Source organism: Nomascus leucogenys, chromosome 15 (genome assembly GCF_006542625.1).
Source record: "Nomascus leucogenys isolate Asia chromosome 15, Asia_NLE_v1, whole genome shotgun sequence".
Taxonomy (NCBI): Eukaryota; Metazoa; Chordata; class Mammalia; order Primates; family Hylobatidae; genus Nomascus; species Nomascus leucogenys.
The window spans coordinates 82,404,295-82,422,223 of NC_044395.1; the positions used below are offsets into that span (position 1 = coordinate 82,404,295).

Consider the following 17,929-nt stretch of genomic DNA (forward strand, 5'->3'; position numbering starts at 1 on the left):
AGGAAGAGAACAAACTATGAAGGCCAGATATTGTTTTTATGACTTCATACAGTTAAAAAATGTGAGTAGCATTCATCTTGAAAACAAAGTAATATTAAAGACTTGAGCAGTGTTAGTTCTTGAGTTTTTCTGGGGTTTAGAGATGAGTAGGGAAAGGGATACCATAAATAGCCAGTAAACTTCCATGTTATAATAAAGTCAGGGACTAATTACTGTGGAAAGGAAAGGCAAAGTGGAGAAGACCTTTTTCATGAGATTGTCTGGAATCATGGCCATCTGACCTGGTTTATATAAACCTGTTCCCAGAAACTGAAGATGGTCATGCCAGGGACACTCTCAAGCACTCATGTATCTCTTTCTGGCAAGGAGGAAAGAATCTGATCTACAAGGAGCAGTCAGCATACTGGTTCTGCCTTTCTAAGAATAGGACTTACTCACAGGAAGAAGCCAGGGAAGAGTCTGGTCTGTGCCTGGGGCCAGGATAGAAGTAAACTTTCTGAATTCCAGCAAACTGCTCATAAAAATGCTTTGCCTTGCTCTTTGAACCCAACTAGCAGCATTATAAATATTTTCCTGTCTATGGTGGTTTTGATGGTTGGAGTTAGCTGTGCAAGCTGTAAGATTGTGTTTCTTTTCCTTGGAAAGAGGAATTTGTTGGTAGGTTTCATTTGGCACTCAAAACTCTAGGGGTCCTGTAAAGGAACAGGGCGTCTCTTTCTATTTCCCTGACTCTTTCTCCTGTGGTAGTGTTCAAAACCCTGCTTTGTCCTTGCAGGAGCTTGAAAGTTACACCATGCTACCTCCCCATCTGACTGGGTGATGTTTTTTCTCCATCAATGATTTTGAAGCTTTGCACCAGAATCACCTTCAGGGCTTGTGAAACTTTGATCACTGGCTCTACCCTCAGTATTTTCTGGTTCAGTAGATGTAGGGTGGGGTGAAATAATTTGCATTTTTCAGTAGTTCCCAGGAGATGGTAATGCTGCTGGTTTGAGGACTGCCACTTTGAAAACTTTTGCCCTAAGAATCCTTCTGATATCACTTTATCTAAAACTAGTTTTTCCTATCCCCTAGCCTCCTCACGATAAAAAAGGTGCATCATAGTGGAAAATCTGTGTTATGAAAGTTCAGGTTGGGGATAAGTTTATGTTTTGTTATTAGTTTTCTGCATGGAAAAGGCACTTCCCTCTCTGGGCTTGGTTTCCTCTTCATTAAAATGAGGTAACTGGATAAAATGACTGCTAAATGTGTTTCTACCCCAGGTGTTAAGACTAAGGGACTAGTTTGTGGGCTGTGACCTGAAGGCAAAATTAACACTTTGTAAAAAGATTGGAAATCACAGCTCAATTTGTGTGTGAGAAAGTAGAATAGGCGCATCTAGATTACCAGCCCTAATTTCATGTTTTGTAGACCATAAAACTTCTGTCCCAAATACTCAATTCTGCCAATGCAGTGTGAAAAAGACCCACAGAGAAAATGTAAATGAACAAGGGACTTGTGTTCCAATAACACTTCATTTACAAAAACAGGCATCAGGTTGAATTTGTACCGTGGGCATCAGTTTTCCAACCCAAAGTTTATATTACTGTTTTACAGAAATAATCTGACCTATGTCCACCTTCTTGATTTAAAAGTTTCAAAACGCTATGGCAGAAAAGAAATGAGTGATATTATGTAATCTGGAGTAAATATATCAGCGTGTTGACTAATAGCAAAAAACCTATAATTTTTCCATGGCATAAGAAAAAATACATTTTTTATTTGATAGGAAAGTCTATTTCCCTGCTTTTTAAAATTTGAAGCAATTTAAATATTACAATAGTTGTTAATTGCTTATCATTGAACTTGCAGTATAAAATTGTATCAAAACAGCTTCTGTGGCAGAAGATTGCGAAAATACATCTTTGGCATATAAATAAGGATTGTTCAAACCACCCAAGTTGGGATAGAGATCAAGCTCTGGAAAGAGCCTCAAAGATCTCTGACAAAAGGATTGCTTATCATCGGTGGGCTCCATACTCTCCCCAAATTTAGTTTCTAGTGTGATTGTGCTCTGTGAGTTGATGTTTAATAATGGCATTCTCATTGTATTAATGGAGCCACCTGTGACATTTTCATTATTAAAAATGATTTTCTTGACAGTTACCCTGTAATTCAAAGGCAAAGTGAACATTGCCATTGTTCTGAAACACGTTAGAAGCTAAGGGGGCCTATTTGGCATTTTCACATAATTGACGAGATGTGAAATTGCTTTATTTTGCACTAACCCTGGAGGCTATCCATTTATTCTTATTCATTCTTTTAATCAGCACGTGGGAAGAAAACACATTCTTATTGAGTCTCATAGCCTGTTGTGCAGTAACCTTTTCTGAAAGAATTTATCCTTTTGTTTGATGCCAGCCACAGACACAGCCATGCTGGTTCCTGAGGCATGATCCTTCTATACTTGGGAAGAGTGATAGTGTGCCATTGGAAGCTGAGATGATCAAATGGTTTTATGTTGTAGCTATCATTACTTTGCTTAGTTTTTGTTGGTTAAAGTAAGTCTTCAGGGAGTCATTTGGGGCCATAGTGACACAAGCGAAATATATTAGTGAGTTAAAATAATGGTATATGAGCTGTAAGCCTATTGTTAGGAAATTCCTAGGATCAGGACACTTCCTTGTCCTTACTAGCTGGATTCTCTGATTCAATTCACTTGCTAAAATATAGAGTCTCTTGCTTTCTCTATATATACACATGTTTGCATACACATGCAAATGTATATGTGTGTGTATAATCTTTCATCTCTTGATATTTTTGGAACACCATGATTTCTTGTTATTTGTATAGTAAAAGAGCCAATGCACACAATACATTTTTCAACCTGTTGTTATATATGTAGCTGGCATGTCTCCTTTCCATTCTCCTTAAAGAATATAAAGCTCTTAAGGTTTCCACTTTAGCTGACACAAAACACCTCAGCAAGCCCTGTCTGATTATTCAGCGTTTTTGTGGATAAAGTAGATAAAGACCCTGAGGGCAAGTCCATCAAGTTTTCAGATGTCACTAAGCTGTGAAGGAGGGTGAGCTATAGTAAATGACAGAAATAGCATTTACAAAGCATTGTGACAGGAAGAAGAGATGAAGTAGATCTAACAATATGAAATGCAACAGAGATAAACATCGAGTTGTATACTTGCTGCCCCTAAACAGCCAACTGCACAAGATGAGATAGGGCTTAATGAGGTTTTAGTCTTCATTGAGCTCAATATTAGCCAACATGATGGCGTAGTCAAAGAAAGTAAATACAGTCATGCATCACTTAATGACAGGGATACATTCTAAGAAATGAGTCATTAGGCTTTTTCATCACTGTGTCAACATCATAGAGTATATTTAAACAAACCTAGATGGAATAACTTACTACACACCTAGGCTATTTGGTATAGTCTATTGCTTCTAGGCTATAAACCTGGACAGCATGATACTATACTTAGTATTGTAGGCAATTGTAACACAGTGATAAGTATTTGTATGTCTAAACATAGAAAAGGTACAATAACAATACATATAAAAGACAAAAAATGGTATACCTGTATAGAACACTTACCATGAATGGAGCTTACGGGACTAGAAGTTGCGGTAGGTGAGTCAGTGAGTGAATGTTGGGTGCATGTGAAGGCCTAGGATATTACTGTTCACTTCTGTACACTTTATGAACCTTCTATACTTAGGCTACACTAAATTTTGAAAAAGAATTTTTTTCTTCAACAAATTAACCTTAGCTTATTGTAACTTTTTTACTCTATAAGCTTTTTGATTTTTGTAACTTTCTGACTCTTGTGTAATAACATTTAGTTTAAAACACAAACACATTGTACAGCCATACAAAATATTTTCTTTATGTTATTATTCTATAAGCTTTTTCTAAATTTTTAAAACTTATTAAACATTTTTTTCAAACTAGCACACAAAAACACACCTTAACCTAGGTCTCCAGAGGGTCAGGACTATCAATATCACTGTCTTTCACCTTCATATTCTCCTCCATGTCTTGTCCCACTGGAAGGTCTTCAGGGACAATAACACGCACAGAGCTATCATCTCTTATGATAACAATGCCTTCTTCTGGAATACCTCCTGAGGACTTGCCTGAGGCCGTTTTAGTTATCTCTCTTTTTTTTTATAAGTAGGAAGAATACATTCTAAAATAATGATTAAAAAAGATAGTATACTAAATACATAAACCAGTAACCTAGCCATTTATTATCATTATCAAGCAGTATGTACTGTAAATGACTGTAGGTATATATTTTTATACAACTGGCAGCTCAGTAGGCTTGTTTACACAGGCATCATTACAAACACATGCATGAGTAATACAGTGCATTACATAATGGCTGCGATGTCACTAGGTGTCAGGAATTTTTCAGCTTCATTCAAATTCTATATGACAACCTTTGTATGTGTAGTATGTCAGTGACCAAAATTTCATTGTGTGGCACATGACTTTATTGAAAAAAGCCTGCATTAAAGAAAGTACAACACTTAGAACAAGGTAAGCACGAAACTCAATTCACTCTCTCTTCAAAGACTATTGCTGAATAATTCTATTTAGTTCTCTCTCAGCTACCTCATTTGGGAAATACAGATATACATTCGTATTCCACAAATTATCAGGATTAAATGTGATCATGCATGTAAATGCCTCTGCACAATGTATGACACAAGTTAAGTATTAAATGTATGGAAGGAGGAGGAGGAGGAGGAGGAGGAGGAAGAGGAGGAGGAGGAGGAAGAGGAGGAGGAGGAGGAAGAGGAGGAGGAGGAGGAAGAGGAGGAGGAGGAGGAAGAGGAGGAGGAGGAGGAAGAGGAAGAAGAGGAGGAGGAGAAGAAGGAGAAGGAGAAGGAGAAGAAGGAGAAGGAGAAGGAGAAGGAGAAGAAGAAGAAGAAGAAGAAGAAGAAGAAGAAGAAGAAGAAGAAGAAGAAGAAGAAGAAGAAGAAAAAGAAGAAGAAGAAGAAGAAGAAAAAGAAGAAGAAGAAGAAGAAGAAATTAAAACTGTTGAAAGAGAAGGCAACTATGACAGTGAAAGGATTATAAATGATGGGGACTGGTCAAGAAGTTAGAGGTGTTTACCCAGAGATGAAACATGTCAGTGAATACATAAGAGCTGTCTTCTAAAAACTGAAGAATTGAAACATGACAAAGTGTTTGGAGTTCTGTTATTACTGAAGGTATGGATTCAGGTCAATGGATAGAAGTAATGAAAAGTCTGATTTTTTACATTATAACATGTACAGAGATGCACACTGAATTCTCTCCATAGTGGTGAATTCAAGACTGGAGAGCCTCAAGCACTTCAACTTTTGAATATGGCTGCTATAAAGAGGATTCAACTATAGGTCAGGAGGCTTGGTTATATATTCTTTAAGGTAAATTCCAGCGCTGAGACTCTTTGGTTTTTTAAAATATCCAGCAAATTAGTTATAAGCATGAATGGTGATGACAGGTCTTACCTTAAATTTTCAGCAATGAAGAACACTGCTTAAGAAATTACTGTAAGCAACAAACATATAAAAAAAGACATGCTGCAAAATGTTTAGTCTTACTGCTTAAGTGCTGCTGACTTTCAATTTTTTTTTATAACTATGAGTCCTCAGAGGCAATACTTCAAAAATTGTACTGTGCTTATAATATGGGGAACTGCCATAAGGTGGAAAGAGACACCTGTAGTACACAACTTTAAGGCGATCTTGCCGAAGAAGAATATTTTGAGACCATAACAATTGGTGGTGCTGTTTGGAGAACCACTACCTAACTGTGTCATCTTGGATAAGTGGTTTAGCCTCTCCGGGTCTAAGGGTCTAAGTTAATTCTTCTGTATAAAGGGCATAATCAGACTTCCTTTCACAGTTGGGACAGGGATATAGTTAGATGAATGTATTTGAATATGTTAAATGGTAGTATGGAAATACAGAAGCATGATTTTCCACTCAAATGACTTATTGATCATATATGCATTTTTGGCTGCTTATAATTCTTACTTAGAAATATGATTTTTAAGAACCCCTTTGAAAAAGATTTTCAAAAAACATGTTGACTTTTCGTTAAACTTAAAAATGTTCCTATTTTTATTTTTTCTGCTCTGCAAGCAAAATCAGAGAAAGAAAGTGTGTGTTTGTGTGAACACACCTGTGCGCTTCAGTTTGGAACAGAATGAGAGGTGGCCAGGGGATGACTAAAAATCCAAGAAGTTCATTTCTCATAGTGTAGCTGTCCGTCATGTCCTAAATGATGAAACCTCCTTAACTTCATTTCTAAACAGGATGGCAAGATATTCTGCCGACGGACAGCTTGTGATTGCCAGAATCCAAGTGCTGACCTTTTCTGTTGCCCAGAATGTGACATGAGAGTCACAAGTCAATGTTTAGACCAAAATGGTCACAAGCTGTATCGAAGTGGAGACAATTGGACCCATAGCTGTCAGCAGTGTCGGTGTCTGGTATGTTGGCTTCCTTTACAGGTTGTTGAGCCTTTACTCTGAAAGAGGTTACAAATTCAGTTGTCTGTGGGACCTAGTTCCCAATTTTTCATAATACTATACAGGGAGCTCTGTGGGGCCTGTGGCTAAGGGTCATGTTCGCTGCCTAAAGATATTCAGGTTGTATTTGAAATACTGTACAAAGTAAAAAGCACATATTTATGGGACAGATTTGACCCAAACAATGACAGTTTACAGCTATTACTAATAAGAAATCAAGATCAAGAAAAATCTCTGCAAGAAAGGAAGCTTTCAAAATCTTGACTAGTACTTGTAGTCCTGACAGAGCTAAATCTTTCATTTCTGTGCCATAATCCTTAAAGATTTCAATATAAGAGGTAACAAAATATAGTCGAAATATAAGAGATTTAATCATAGAGACCTAGAATCTAAATGTGGTCCTCCCACATGCTAGCTTAAAATGATTACCTTGGGCAAGTCCTAGCATTTTACTGACTATTCTGTCCCCCAGGTGGACACAGGTGTGTGAGTACATCTGAGGGAAAGAATGGGCTGTTACGAAGATTACAAGATATGTAAGAAGGACAAATACGGTACTTGCCTCAGAGAAGGTACTTAGTGTATGGTAGTGACTATTGTTAATACTTCCTACCTTGAAAAATCTTTTCAGATACTACATGTTTAAAAAGAAAAAAATGAAGGTTGTTATAAGTATTAATTTAGGGCTACTAATGGTATAATTAGATTTGAGAAAGTCCAGAGAAAAGGCTTAATTTCTTGACCTGGTTCTTAAGTTTCAAATTATATCACAAAGATTTCTAGCAATGGGAAGACTTCTAGGACACATTGTCATGGAATGTGATGTCCCATATGTAAAGCCACAACTATGGGACATTCTGAGTTGATTCGTAATGGAAACTATTAGCTGCGTGTCTGTAATTTAACATTTGCTGACATGAATGATTCTCATTTTATGGGTAGTGTATGAAAACAAGTATTCAGATAAATTATGCTCTAAATTTCCATCAGATTTTTTTTTAAATCTTCAGGTGAATGTGCAGATAATCTTAACAGAATATGTCTTTCTTAATCACTCCTACAACTGAGAAGTATGACTCAGATAAATAAAAATTGTAGTCATTTTTTAAAACTCCCACCCAAGGACAAAAAAGTCAATACAATTGTAGAATTAGTTTCCCTATGAGACTGGCAATTTGCATTTCTTTTCCAAGAAGCTAATCATCAGGCATCCAGAAGAATTCGTATTAATTTGATGCACGAAATTTTCATAGATAGAATTTCAAAAGTATATCCTCTTCCATCCTAGCCCCTAAGATGAATATTTCTCAGGAAAACTGAAGCTGTTAAACACATAACTTATGAATTACTTGAGAATACTGTGGGTCATACTTAATAAATATTCAAGACTTTTCATGTGCCAGACTGTGTATGATGTAACAGTGAGCAAGATAGACATGGCCTATACCTACACAAAGCCCATAGTCTTATGGAGATGACTGAATAATTAAACAAGTTACCATATATTATAAGGTATTATGCCATAGATTATAATTCATGATAGCAGAGGAAGAGGATGCATAGTGAAATAGTTTTATTGTGGGCAGCTCAGTGAAGCCACAGATGTCAGATGCTGAGACACACAAAAGCTCCATTTGAACTGCAATCTAGAAAGTTCAGTTATATTCAAAACCATGCAAATCAAAACCACAATGAGATACCATCTCACACCAGTTAGAATGGCCATCATTAAAAAGTCAGGAAACAACAGTTGCTGGAGAGGATGTGGAGAAATAGGAACACTTTTACACTGTTGGTGGGACTGTAAACTAGTTCAACAATTGTGGAAGTCAGTGTGGCGATTCCTCAGGGATCTAGAACTAGAAATACCATTTGACCCAGCCATCCCATTACTGGGTATATACCCAAAGGACTATAAATCATGCTGCTATAAAGACACATGCACACGTATGTTTATTGCGGCACTATTCACAATAGCAAAGACTTGGAACCAACCCAAATGTCCAACAACAATAGACTGGATTAAGAAAATGTGGCACATAAACACCATGGAATACTATGCAGCCATAAAAAATGATGAGTTCATGTCCTTTGTAGGGACATGGATGAAACTGGAAAACATCATTCTCAGTAAACTATCACAAACACCAAACACCGCATGTTCTCACTCATAGGTGGGAATTGAGAACTCATGGACACAGGAAGGGGAACATCACACTCTGGGGACTGTTGTGGGGCGGGGGGAGGGGGGAGGGACAGCATTAGGAGATATACCTAATGCTAAATGACGAGTTAATGGGTGCAGGACACCAACATGGCACATGGATACATATGTAACAAACCTGCACATTGTACACATGTAGTCTAAAACCTAAAGTATAATAATAAAATAAAAAGAAGTTAAAAAAAAGAAAAAGAAAAAAAATCCCACTTCTCTAACACACACACAACACAAAAAAAAAACCATTCTGAAATGGTTCTCTTGACATTGCCCAATCTTAACTTTAAATTTGATTGAAATATTACAGTGCTTCAGGTTCTGCTTTTGACCTTAAGAGAAATTAATTGCTCTTTATATACTAGACAGTACCTTATAATTTATTTATTAGCCTTTATTGACCAAAACTGTGCTAAACATGATGGAGAGAAAGTAACAAGCCCAAAGCCTGAAAGCTCAAAACTTAATGTGGAATTGTACTAATTATGATATGATTATAAGTATCATGTTAAAATAATTATAGGCTGTGATTGGCACACAAAGAAGCTCACCTAGTTCTTTCTGTGTCCTGCAGTATAGATGGTCAGCAAAAGCATTCTGAAAGAAGTGAGACCTGTAGTAGGTCTTCAAGGAGGAAGTGTATTATATCCTCAATGGTGTAAACTAGAAACATTCAGTGATAAGAATTACTGTGCTCTCTTTCCCCTTCTATGACTTTGGGAATAAAGTTATGCATAGGAACAATAATGAGACATTTTTTGCTTTTCCTCTGCAGGAAGGAGAGGTAGACTGCTGGCCACTCACTTGCCCCAACTTGAGCTGTGAGTATACAGCTATCTTAGAAGGGGAATGTTGTCCCCGCTGTGTCAGTGACCCCTGCCTAGCTGATAACATAGCCTATGACATCAGAAAAACTTGCCTGGACAGCTATGGTGTTTCAAGGCTTAGTGGCTCAGTGTGGACGATGGCTGGATCTCCCTGCACAACCTGTAAATGCAAGGTAATTGGATGTTCTGTGGCTATTGAAGCCTTGAACAATTGCCAGAGAACACTTGCAGGAGGTCCACTCCTGATGTTTCTGAATGCACAGGTTCAATGGACATGGTGGAAACTCTGGCATACATTTACTTCTCATAGGAATTTAATATGTATGAATATTATCATAGCTGCACCCTGTAAAAAGGCAAATTCCAAATGAGGATGAAATAAAAGTATTGCTCTTGCCTTTGAACTACATAATTTTGACAATTGATTCTTGGCTGAATTATGACCAATTTAGGCTCTTTTGACCTGCATATTAAATAAAAAGAAAAGAAAGAAAGGGAAAGGACAAGGAAGGGAAGGAGAAAGAAAAGAAAGAAGGGAGGGAGGGAAGGAGGGAGGAAGGAAGGAAACCAGTCAACTTCCTTGCATCCTGGAAAAGTTTCTAAGTTCTTTTATTAAACTGTCAATGTTAGGGGAAAAAAGTCCTCTCAAGTTGTCTTGCTTCATTTAATTATCAGAGTGCCTAAGGTGGGGACCTGCAGCTCTTGCTACAGCATTTCATTAACAGTGATTATTTCCCTGTCTTTTTGGAGAAGTTTTTATGAGACATCCTCATGTGTTATTAAGATTAAAAAACTGACCATTCTCTCCCTTCAAAGCTCATGAAGAGCTGGAGTGGTAGCTGATTTGGAACAATCATTTGTTAATGTCAAATCTCTGCCAAAACATCTGTTTAAGCTTCCCATGATTAAACATGTTAAAACTAGGAGTCTACTTGGTCCCGTCAAACCCTGGCTCAGCTTCAAGCATCAGTGGAAGCTTCCCAAGTTGCCTCTTTATGCTGTTATAAATGTAAATTTTTTGTTTGTTTGTTTTTCTGGGAAAGTATCATCTTAAGATGTAGCCCCAACAGAAAAAGGATACTATCAGACTTCATTTAGAAAAAGGTCCATGGTCCCATCTGTACCTTCAGTCCCAGAGAACTAAATGACCAGGACACATGGAGATCTCTGTTACTTATTCGATAATTATGTGGAATTATAAAGATATATTTATATTAGTACATAAAATTTTTAATGAATTTATAAGTATTTATATACCTAAATATGCACTATCCCCTTCGTAGTCACCATGAGAGATTTTATGCAAACCTTACTGGACCCCATCTTGGACTTGCCTGCACATGGTTGGGGGTACTTTCAAATAGCTTCTTAAATGACACATTGCTATCTTTTAGGGATTTATTTTTGGAAAGAATCTCGCTTGGAATAAGTACAGCAAACAGGTCGTGTGAAAAGTTGGAAATCCCAGGGAGGCGTCCCAAGCAGGGATTGAGTGCAGGTGATGCGTGAAATTGAACTACTAGCAGAATCCCAGTGAGCAGTACCCTGGAGGGTCTGCCAGTCCTTCCTTTCTTTCTGCTCTTTCTCTAGTTTTTTTTCCTAACATTGTTTTCTGGTCATTTTTTATAGCCTTCTTGAAGTTTGTCTCAAAATGCAGAAGCTTGTTTTGAGTATAAAAATTGCAGCCTGCTAATTTATATTCCATGTCTCGACTGGCTAACACATGTTTCTTTGATGTACAGAATGGAAGAGTCTGTTGTTCTGTGGATTTTGAGTGTCTTCAAAATAATTGAAGTATTTAAAATGGACTCATCGCAGAAGAATGGACAAAATGACCATCCAACGTGACTAACAAGAAGAATCGGTGGTTTGGTTTTTTTGTTTGTTTTGTTTTTTTAACCACAGATAATTGCCAAAGTTTCCATCTGAGGAAGGTGTTTGGAGGTTGCCTTTTGGACCTACCACTTTGCTCATTCTTGCTGACCTAGTCTAGGTGACCTACAGTCCAGTGCATTTAAGTCAATGGTTGTTAAAAGAAGTTTCCCGTGTTGTAAATCATATTTCCCTTATCAGATCATTTGCAAATACATTTAAATGATCTCATGGTAAATGTTGATGTATTTTTTGGTTTATTTTGTGTACTAACATGATAGAGACTCAGCTCCTTTTATTTATTTTGTTGATTTATGGATCAAATTCTAAAATAAAGTTGGCTGTTGTGATTTTTGTCCCATCTACTGCATACTTAGTGCTGAGATCCCTGTAAAATGTTTTGATGAAAATATGTATATAGAGTCCAATCGCATTATACATACATTTCAAAGTGCTGAACCTTCTTAAATGCCTACTCATTCAGCTTAAACAGGCTGAAGCCAAGTATGACAAAGAAGGGAAGGACCAAAAACATAATCAAAGAATTATTTTAAAGAGAACTCTTGTCTCTCAACATAATCAAAGAATTATTTTAAAGAGAACTCGTCTCTCTTGCAAAAATAAAAAAACAATAAATGTAACCCGCAATTTAGAAGCAGCAATGCTTAAAGCTTTTCCTGGCTTTGAAAGCAAAATTACCTTTGTGTCAGATTTATGTAGTACTTGATCATTTATAAAGCGTCACAGTTAGTTATTAATAAAGTTATAATCATAGTACATGTCAGAAGTGTTGTCCTTATATTACAGAAGTGTGAATTAAGGAGTTCCAGTCAACTAATTTGTTTAGAACTAGTTGATTTACAGTGTGTTGGGCTTGGTAATCAAGTCTCCTAATTCCTGTTCAGTGCTTTTTTCTACTAAACTACATTGCCTCTCATATACATGAAGGAGACACCTTTAAAAAAAATCTAATTGTATACTCAGAAGTTATTTTAGAACAGTGAATGTTTCCACTTGAGCCAATATCATATTTTTAAGAATTGGCAGTTATTGTTTTACAAAATGAATAAAATGAGCAAATGACATTATATCTGAGCTGAGAATTCAAGCTTGGTTGTAGTTTCAGGTAAATCACATCTCAGTGGTTTGTGATACCTACAGCTCTTGAATTCGTCATTACTCTGAATTAAGTTGGTTTTTGGATTCTCATTCACTCCCCAACTTAAAAGAAGACCTGACTTGTTAAGTCAGTCATGCTAAAAAAATTTAAGTATCAAATATTAGCCAAATTATTAATTTAAAATTACACACTTACACAACTATTATTCATTGGTATTTGTCCAGTGGAAATGATACCCAATATTTTTTTGTGAAGATGAAGTTCATTACATAAAATCAATTTTATGTATTGAATTATGATGATAACAGTTTAAATACTACATTTGACAAAGACTGATATAATATCTAATTTCTAATAAAAATTAGAACACATCTCTGTTTTAATTCCCTAAATGGAACCTTGAAGATAATTTTAATATCATTTTTTGAAAAATTTACAACAATTAAAAAAATCTTTTCAATTTTTGTTGAAAAAAACAAAGACATAAGAATTATTTGTGACTGAATATGTCAGGGATTGGCAAACTATGATCTCGTGTTAAATCTCATTATTAATAGCATAAAAGCATTGTGATTCAGTGGAATATGAGGGAAGATGAAAGTTCCACACATTAACTAGACACATATCTAATGAACACAATTTTGCCCCATTTGTTACACCCAGGTTGCATATGAATATATATGTGTATATATGTTATATATATTGTATATTTGTTATATATGCTACATATAAATATATATTCATGCATCCTACATTTATATTTAAATCTACTCATATGTAACATATATATGTAAATACACACACACACACACACACACACACACACACATATACACACATTCCCAGAACTTCCCCTACTCTGAACTTTATAGATCTGTGCTTATGTACTGGTATGAACTTTTAAAATGCATTTTCTTTGAACTGTGGTTACAAACATATGGCTACAGGCTATAGGTTAGATTATATACTAATTGGGTACAGTCTTCATCTACCAGTATTTAGCATAGTGCCTTCCATACAGTGGGTTTTCAATTAAGTCTTTCAAATATTGAATTCATAATTTTTCATAGTATCAAAAAGTTATCTTGAGATATTGGAAACCCACTCTAGTGGTTTTAAAATATTCTTAAGCATGAGACTCATTTTAAAAATTAAAATGTATTCAGTCCTTCAATGTGGAAATTGGCTAAAAGCAGAGTTTTTCTGATTGGTATGGGTGTTGGAACTGGAACACCTTCACACACTCCACCACAGCTCACGACTTTCAACAACACACAGCTGGAAAGCCACTGACCTATTTCTTCACCTTCACTTCTACAAAAAAGGAAACCAGCACTCAGAGTGGTTAAGTGACTTGCTCAGAGTTAACAACTAATTAGTCATAGACCTATAACTACCACCCAACCCACACCATTTTTCTCTGTGCCATTCTGCTAAGGATTCCAAATGTGTTTCCACATTTCAATTCCAAGTGAGCTTTTTAAACTCCTTTTGAATGGATGACATTAAAAGACAATCTTGGATGAGGTGTAGTATTTCTTATTGTCTTTGTTCTATGTCCCTTCTGACTGTGACTTTGCTTTATTAAAATTCTGGTAATGGGTTATGTGAAACATGTGTATTTAAAGACCATATAGCATATCTAAACCCATAATAGCAATGAGCCATCTACCCAATCACCCAACTTTATGCTTTATAGGAAAATAACTGAGGGAAAATAAAAACATTTTCCAAAGGCAACTACTTCTTTTCTTAGGATTAGAAAACACACACACACACACACACACACACACACTCCTCAGAATACAATAGAATCTGGCATTAAGAGGTAATATGTATAGCCTGTTTTATGATTTTGTTATTCATTCACCTTTCACTATTTTATTAATTCAGTGGTAGTGTGGCAGGCTCTGCAAATTCAGAGATGAATAAGACAAAAATTACTCTTTATGGCTTTTGCAGCCTCATATGTAAAAGACTGACAATAAACTAGAAAGTAATTGAGAAATATAACTACTGGCTACGTTAATAATAGGAAAAAAATTGTGAAGTGATAAATTGGTGAGGAACTGGATAATCTCACTAGATACAGGGTGAGGTGATCAAGGAAGAGCTCTCTAAGGGGGTAATAGGCAAGCTGAGACCAGGAGAATGGGAAAGAGCCATACATACAAAGAGCTATGGAAATACTTTTCCAGGCAAAAGAAATAAGCGCAAAGGACTGCAAGGTGGAAAGAAGTATGGTGTGTTGAAGGTCATCAGTGGAGCCAGAAGCCAGTAAGTGAAGGGACAAATGATACAAGGCTGAAGGGGAAGGCTGGAGCAGATGCTGCAGCCCATAGTCCTGAGATGGCCAGTCCCATGTTCATTCTGAGATCAATGGGAACCTATTAAACAATTATACATTTATTTACCCACTCTTTCAGGGACTTACATGTTTATACAATCTATTTTTTAGCTTTGAATTAATTCATATTTAATTATTATTCAGTAAACATTACAGAATTCCTGTTACGTACCTAGGAAGAATATAAGAATAAAAATACATCATCTTTTCCATTAGAAATTTAATATCTAGATTGAGTTATCGTAAAGCAATAAAAAGATGACATAACATGCCCATGAATAAATTCAAAGAATGCTTACCAAAAAATAGAGCCTTTACACTTATTTGCTGCCTCTTCAGTACCCTCATTTGATTTCTTAGTTCTTGCCCTTTGCAATCATAATCAGTTGTCTAGTTCAATACTGTGATGCCATCCTATACTATAGTTTCAAACTGGGATAATGAAACAGAGAGGAAGAGGAGAATCTGTTTGATTAATCTAGAAACAGTAACAACTACCCCCACTACTACAACAGCACTAGAATGTAGTAGTCAACTCTCCAAGTTGGGGTTCACCATATAATGCAAAGCTTTTGGGTAGAAATGACTTAGGTTACCAGAGAAAAAAAGATATTTATATAATTTCCAGCAACCTTTCAATACATGGAGTTATTAAATTTTTAAAAAATAAAAGGTTTATTTTTGAGGCAGCAAATCAATATTTTAGGAACTGAGAAGCCAAATATCAGAAACATTTAAACACATGGAAATGAACATTTATCTAGATTAAATGGCAGTTGATATGCCAATCTCATATGATAAAAAAAATGCACAACGTTAAAAGGGACATTTACATACTTTTATAATATTTTAGCACTGTTGTTTCAATAATGTAATGAGCAAAATGAATTTAAGTATGGGAAATGGTAATGTTTCTTTTACATGCAAAATCAAATCACCTTCAATAATATTGGAAAAAGAACTGATTCCTTGTGTACAAGGCATTCCTAGGGATTTTTTAACCTAATTTCATATATGACATTTGAAAATGACTTATTTAATGAATAGGCAACTAAACTAGAAATCAGAGTTACAGAGGCATTGAACAGATTTTAACATATCAAATTATAAGGGACAATGCGATTTAAAGAAGTCCCTAATGGGGGGAGTGATGAAAACTGCAACATCAATAAGAATGCATACCTCAAAGGTCTCCATTGATTGATTGTTAGCTGATTATTGCCAGTTGAGAATGTGGGCTCAGTATTCCTGCACTTTTTAATTTTTCCAAAAAGCCATAAATTTGAATTTTAATGTGTGATATCAGTTTTACATTTTTCATCCAGGTTTGAAAGAATAAATTCATACCATACAAAACACATCTATGGACTGATATGACCCATGGGATCAATTTGTCACAGACCTGGTTTAGGGCCACTGGGAAGTCTAGAAGATAGCTAATACTCCAAATTTTATAGGTCAATAAATCAATTGCTCTGCTCCTTATCCTGACTGCACTCTTCCCCCATTTTTCATTCGCTGTAATTATATGGCACTTATTGGTACCTAATCCCCAGAATTTATTCAGTGTTTTGTGTTTTCAGCAAAGTATGAATGTGGGTATTTCTAGTAATTAGTTCATTTCTACCAGAAGGAGAACACTTGCTTCTCAAGTGAGTGGAACATCGGCATCCTACCTTACTGTTAGAAGGCATCATCAGCCACCATAAATATTTCTATTTCTGAAACAAATGATGTGTTTGTAGGATGTACTCATTCAAAAGGTTTAAGATTGAAATGTCTTATTTGTTATCTGAACTGTGCATTGTCCAGACAACAACTATGGATTAATTCTCATAAGTGTACTGATGATGATTAAATTTTATGCCAGTTTGTTGAAAGAACAAGACAGTTGGACCCAAGATCTTCCCCATTCCAGCCTCACTCTGATTCACAACCAGACAAAGCAAAGCAGACCGGGGAAGTCCAGGTAGACAAAGTCAATGGAAAGCATAAGGAGCTGCTGGCAGGCTCTTGGGGCATCACCTGGAGAGGTGAAGAAAGAAAAGCCCAGAATACCCTCTTCATAACCATAACAGAGCATCTTGGTAGCTGCAGTCCAACTGAGAAAGGAGTGCTCATCATTCCTTTTTGTTATTCAGCATATAAGAAAAGATGCAAAGAATAAATACAGGTACAGCAGACCTAAAAATATTTATAATTAAAGAGAGTGAAAAGGGACTCCCTCTGTAATGTGGAGAGCATCAAAATTAAGAGTAGCTTGTGTTTCCTGTGGCTGCTGTAACATATTATCATATACCCGGTGTCTTAAAACAATAGAGATTTATTCTTTCATAGTTCTGGAGTCTGGAAGTCTGAAATCAAGGTGTTAGCAGGGCCATGATCCCTCCAAGAGGCTCTAGGGAAAAATACTTCCTTACGTCTTTCAGCTTCAGATGGCTCCAGGTAATCCTTGGCTTGTGGCCTCATTACTCTGATTTCTGCCACTGTGGTCACATTGTCTCCTTCTCTTCTCTGTGTGTCTCCTATAAGGACAATTGCTATGGGATTTGGGGCCCACTAAATAATCCAATATTATCTCCTCATTTCAATGTGCTTAATTATATCTGTAAAGATACTTTTTCCAAATAAGGTAACATTCACAGGTTCTGGGGATTAGGACATGGACTTATAAATTTAGGTCTGGGGGCATGATTTAGCTGACAAAACATTGATTGATCAAGAAAGCCTAAAAAATCTTAATTTAATGCAATTATGTATTAAAGAGTTCTAATTCTTCTTTTCTCTATAGTATAAGCCTTACTTATACATTGGACTAGATACATGTCTATATAATTCTGATTCTCATATAGAAAAGATGCCCTGATATTCAAAGTGTACAAAACACACATATACAAGAACTTCTAAATACTGAATTTTTCTCTAGAAAAAAAATTGAATTGAGGGTCTCAAAGGATTAAAACCCTGGATGGAGTTAGGAGGGAATTATAAAAAATTAAGAAGTGAATACCACTTCATTTC

The 17,929-nt window shown here is 36.0% G+C and overlaps 1 protein-coding gene across 2 annotated transcripts in view; it reads left to right on the forward strand.

Moving 5' to 3' along the window:
- NELL1 (neural EGFL like 1) overlaps nt 1-11,811 on the forward strand; it is a 915,720-nt gene extending 903,909 nt beyond the window's left edge. For both annotated transcript variants that reach the window (XM_030829406.1, XM_030829407.1), the window contains 3 exons: nt 6,309-6,485; nt 9,518-9,742; nt 11,312-11,811. In XM_030829406.1, the coding sequence (XP_030685266.1) occupies nt 6,309-6,485; nt 9,518-9,742; nt 11,312-11,362 (453 nt within the window). In that variant the 3' untranslated portion in view covers nt 11,363-11,811. The remainder of the gene's footprint in view (nt 1-6,308; nt 6,486-9,517; nt 9,743-11,311) is intronic.
- Nucleotides 11,812-17,929: the final 6,118 nt, after the last annotated feature.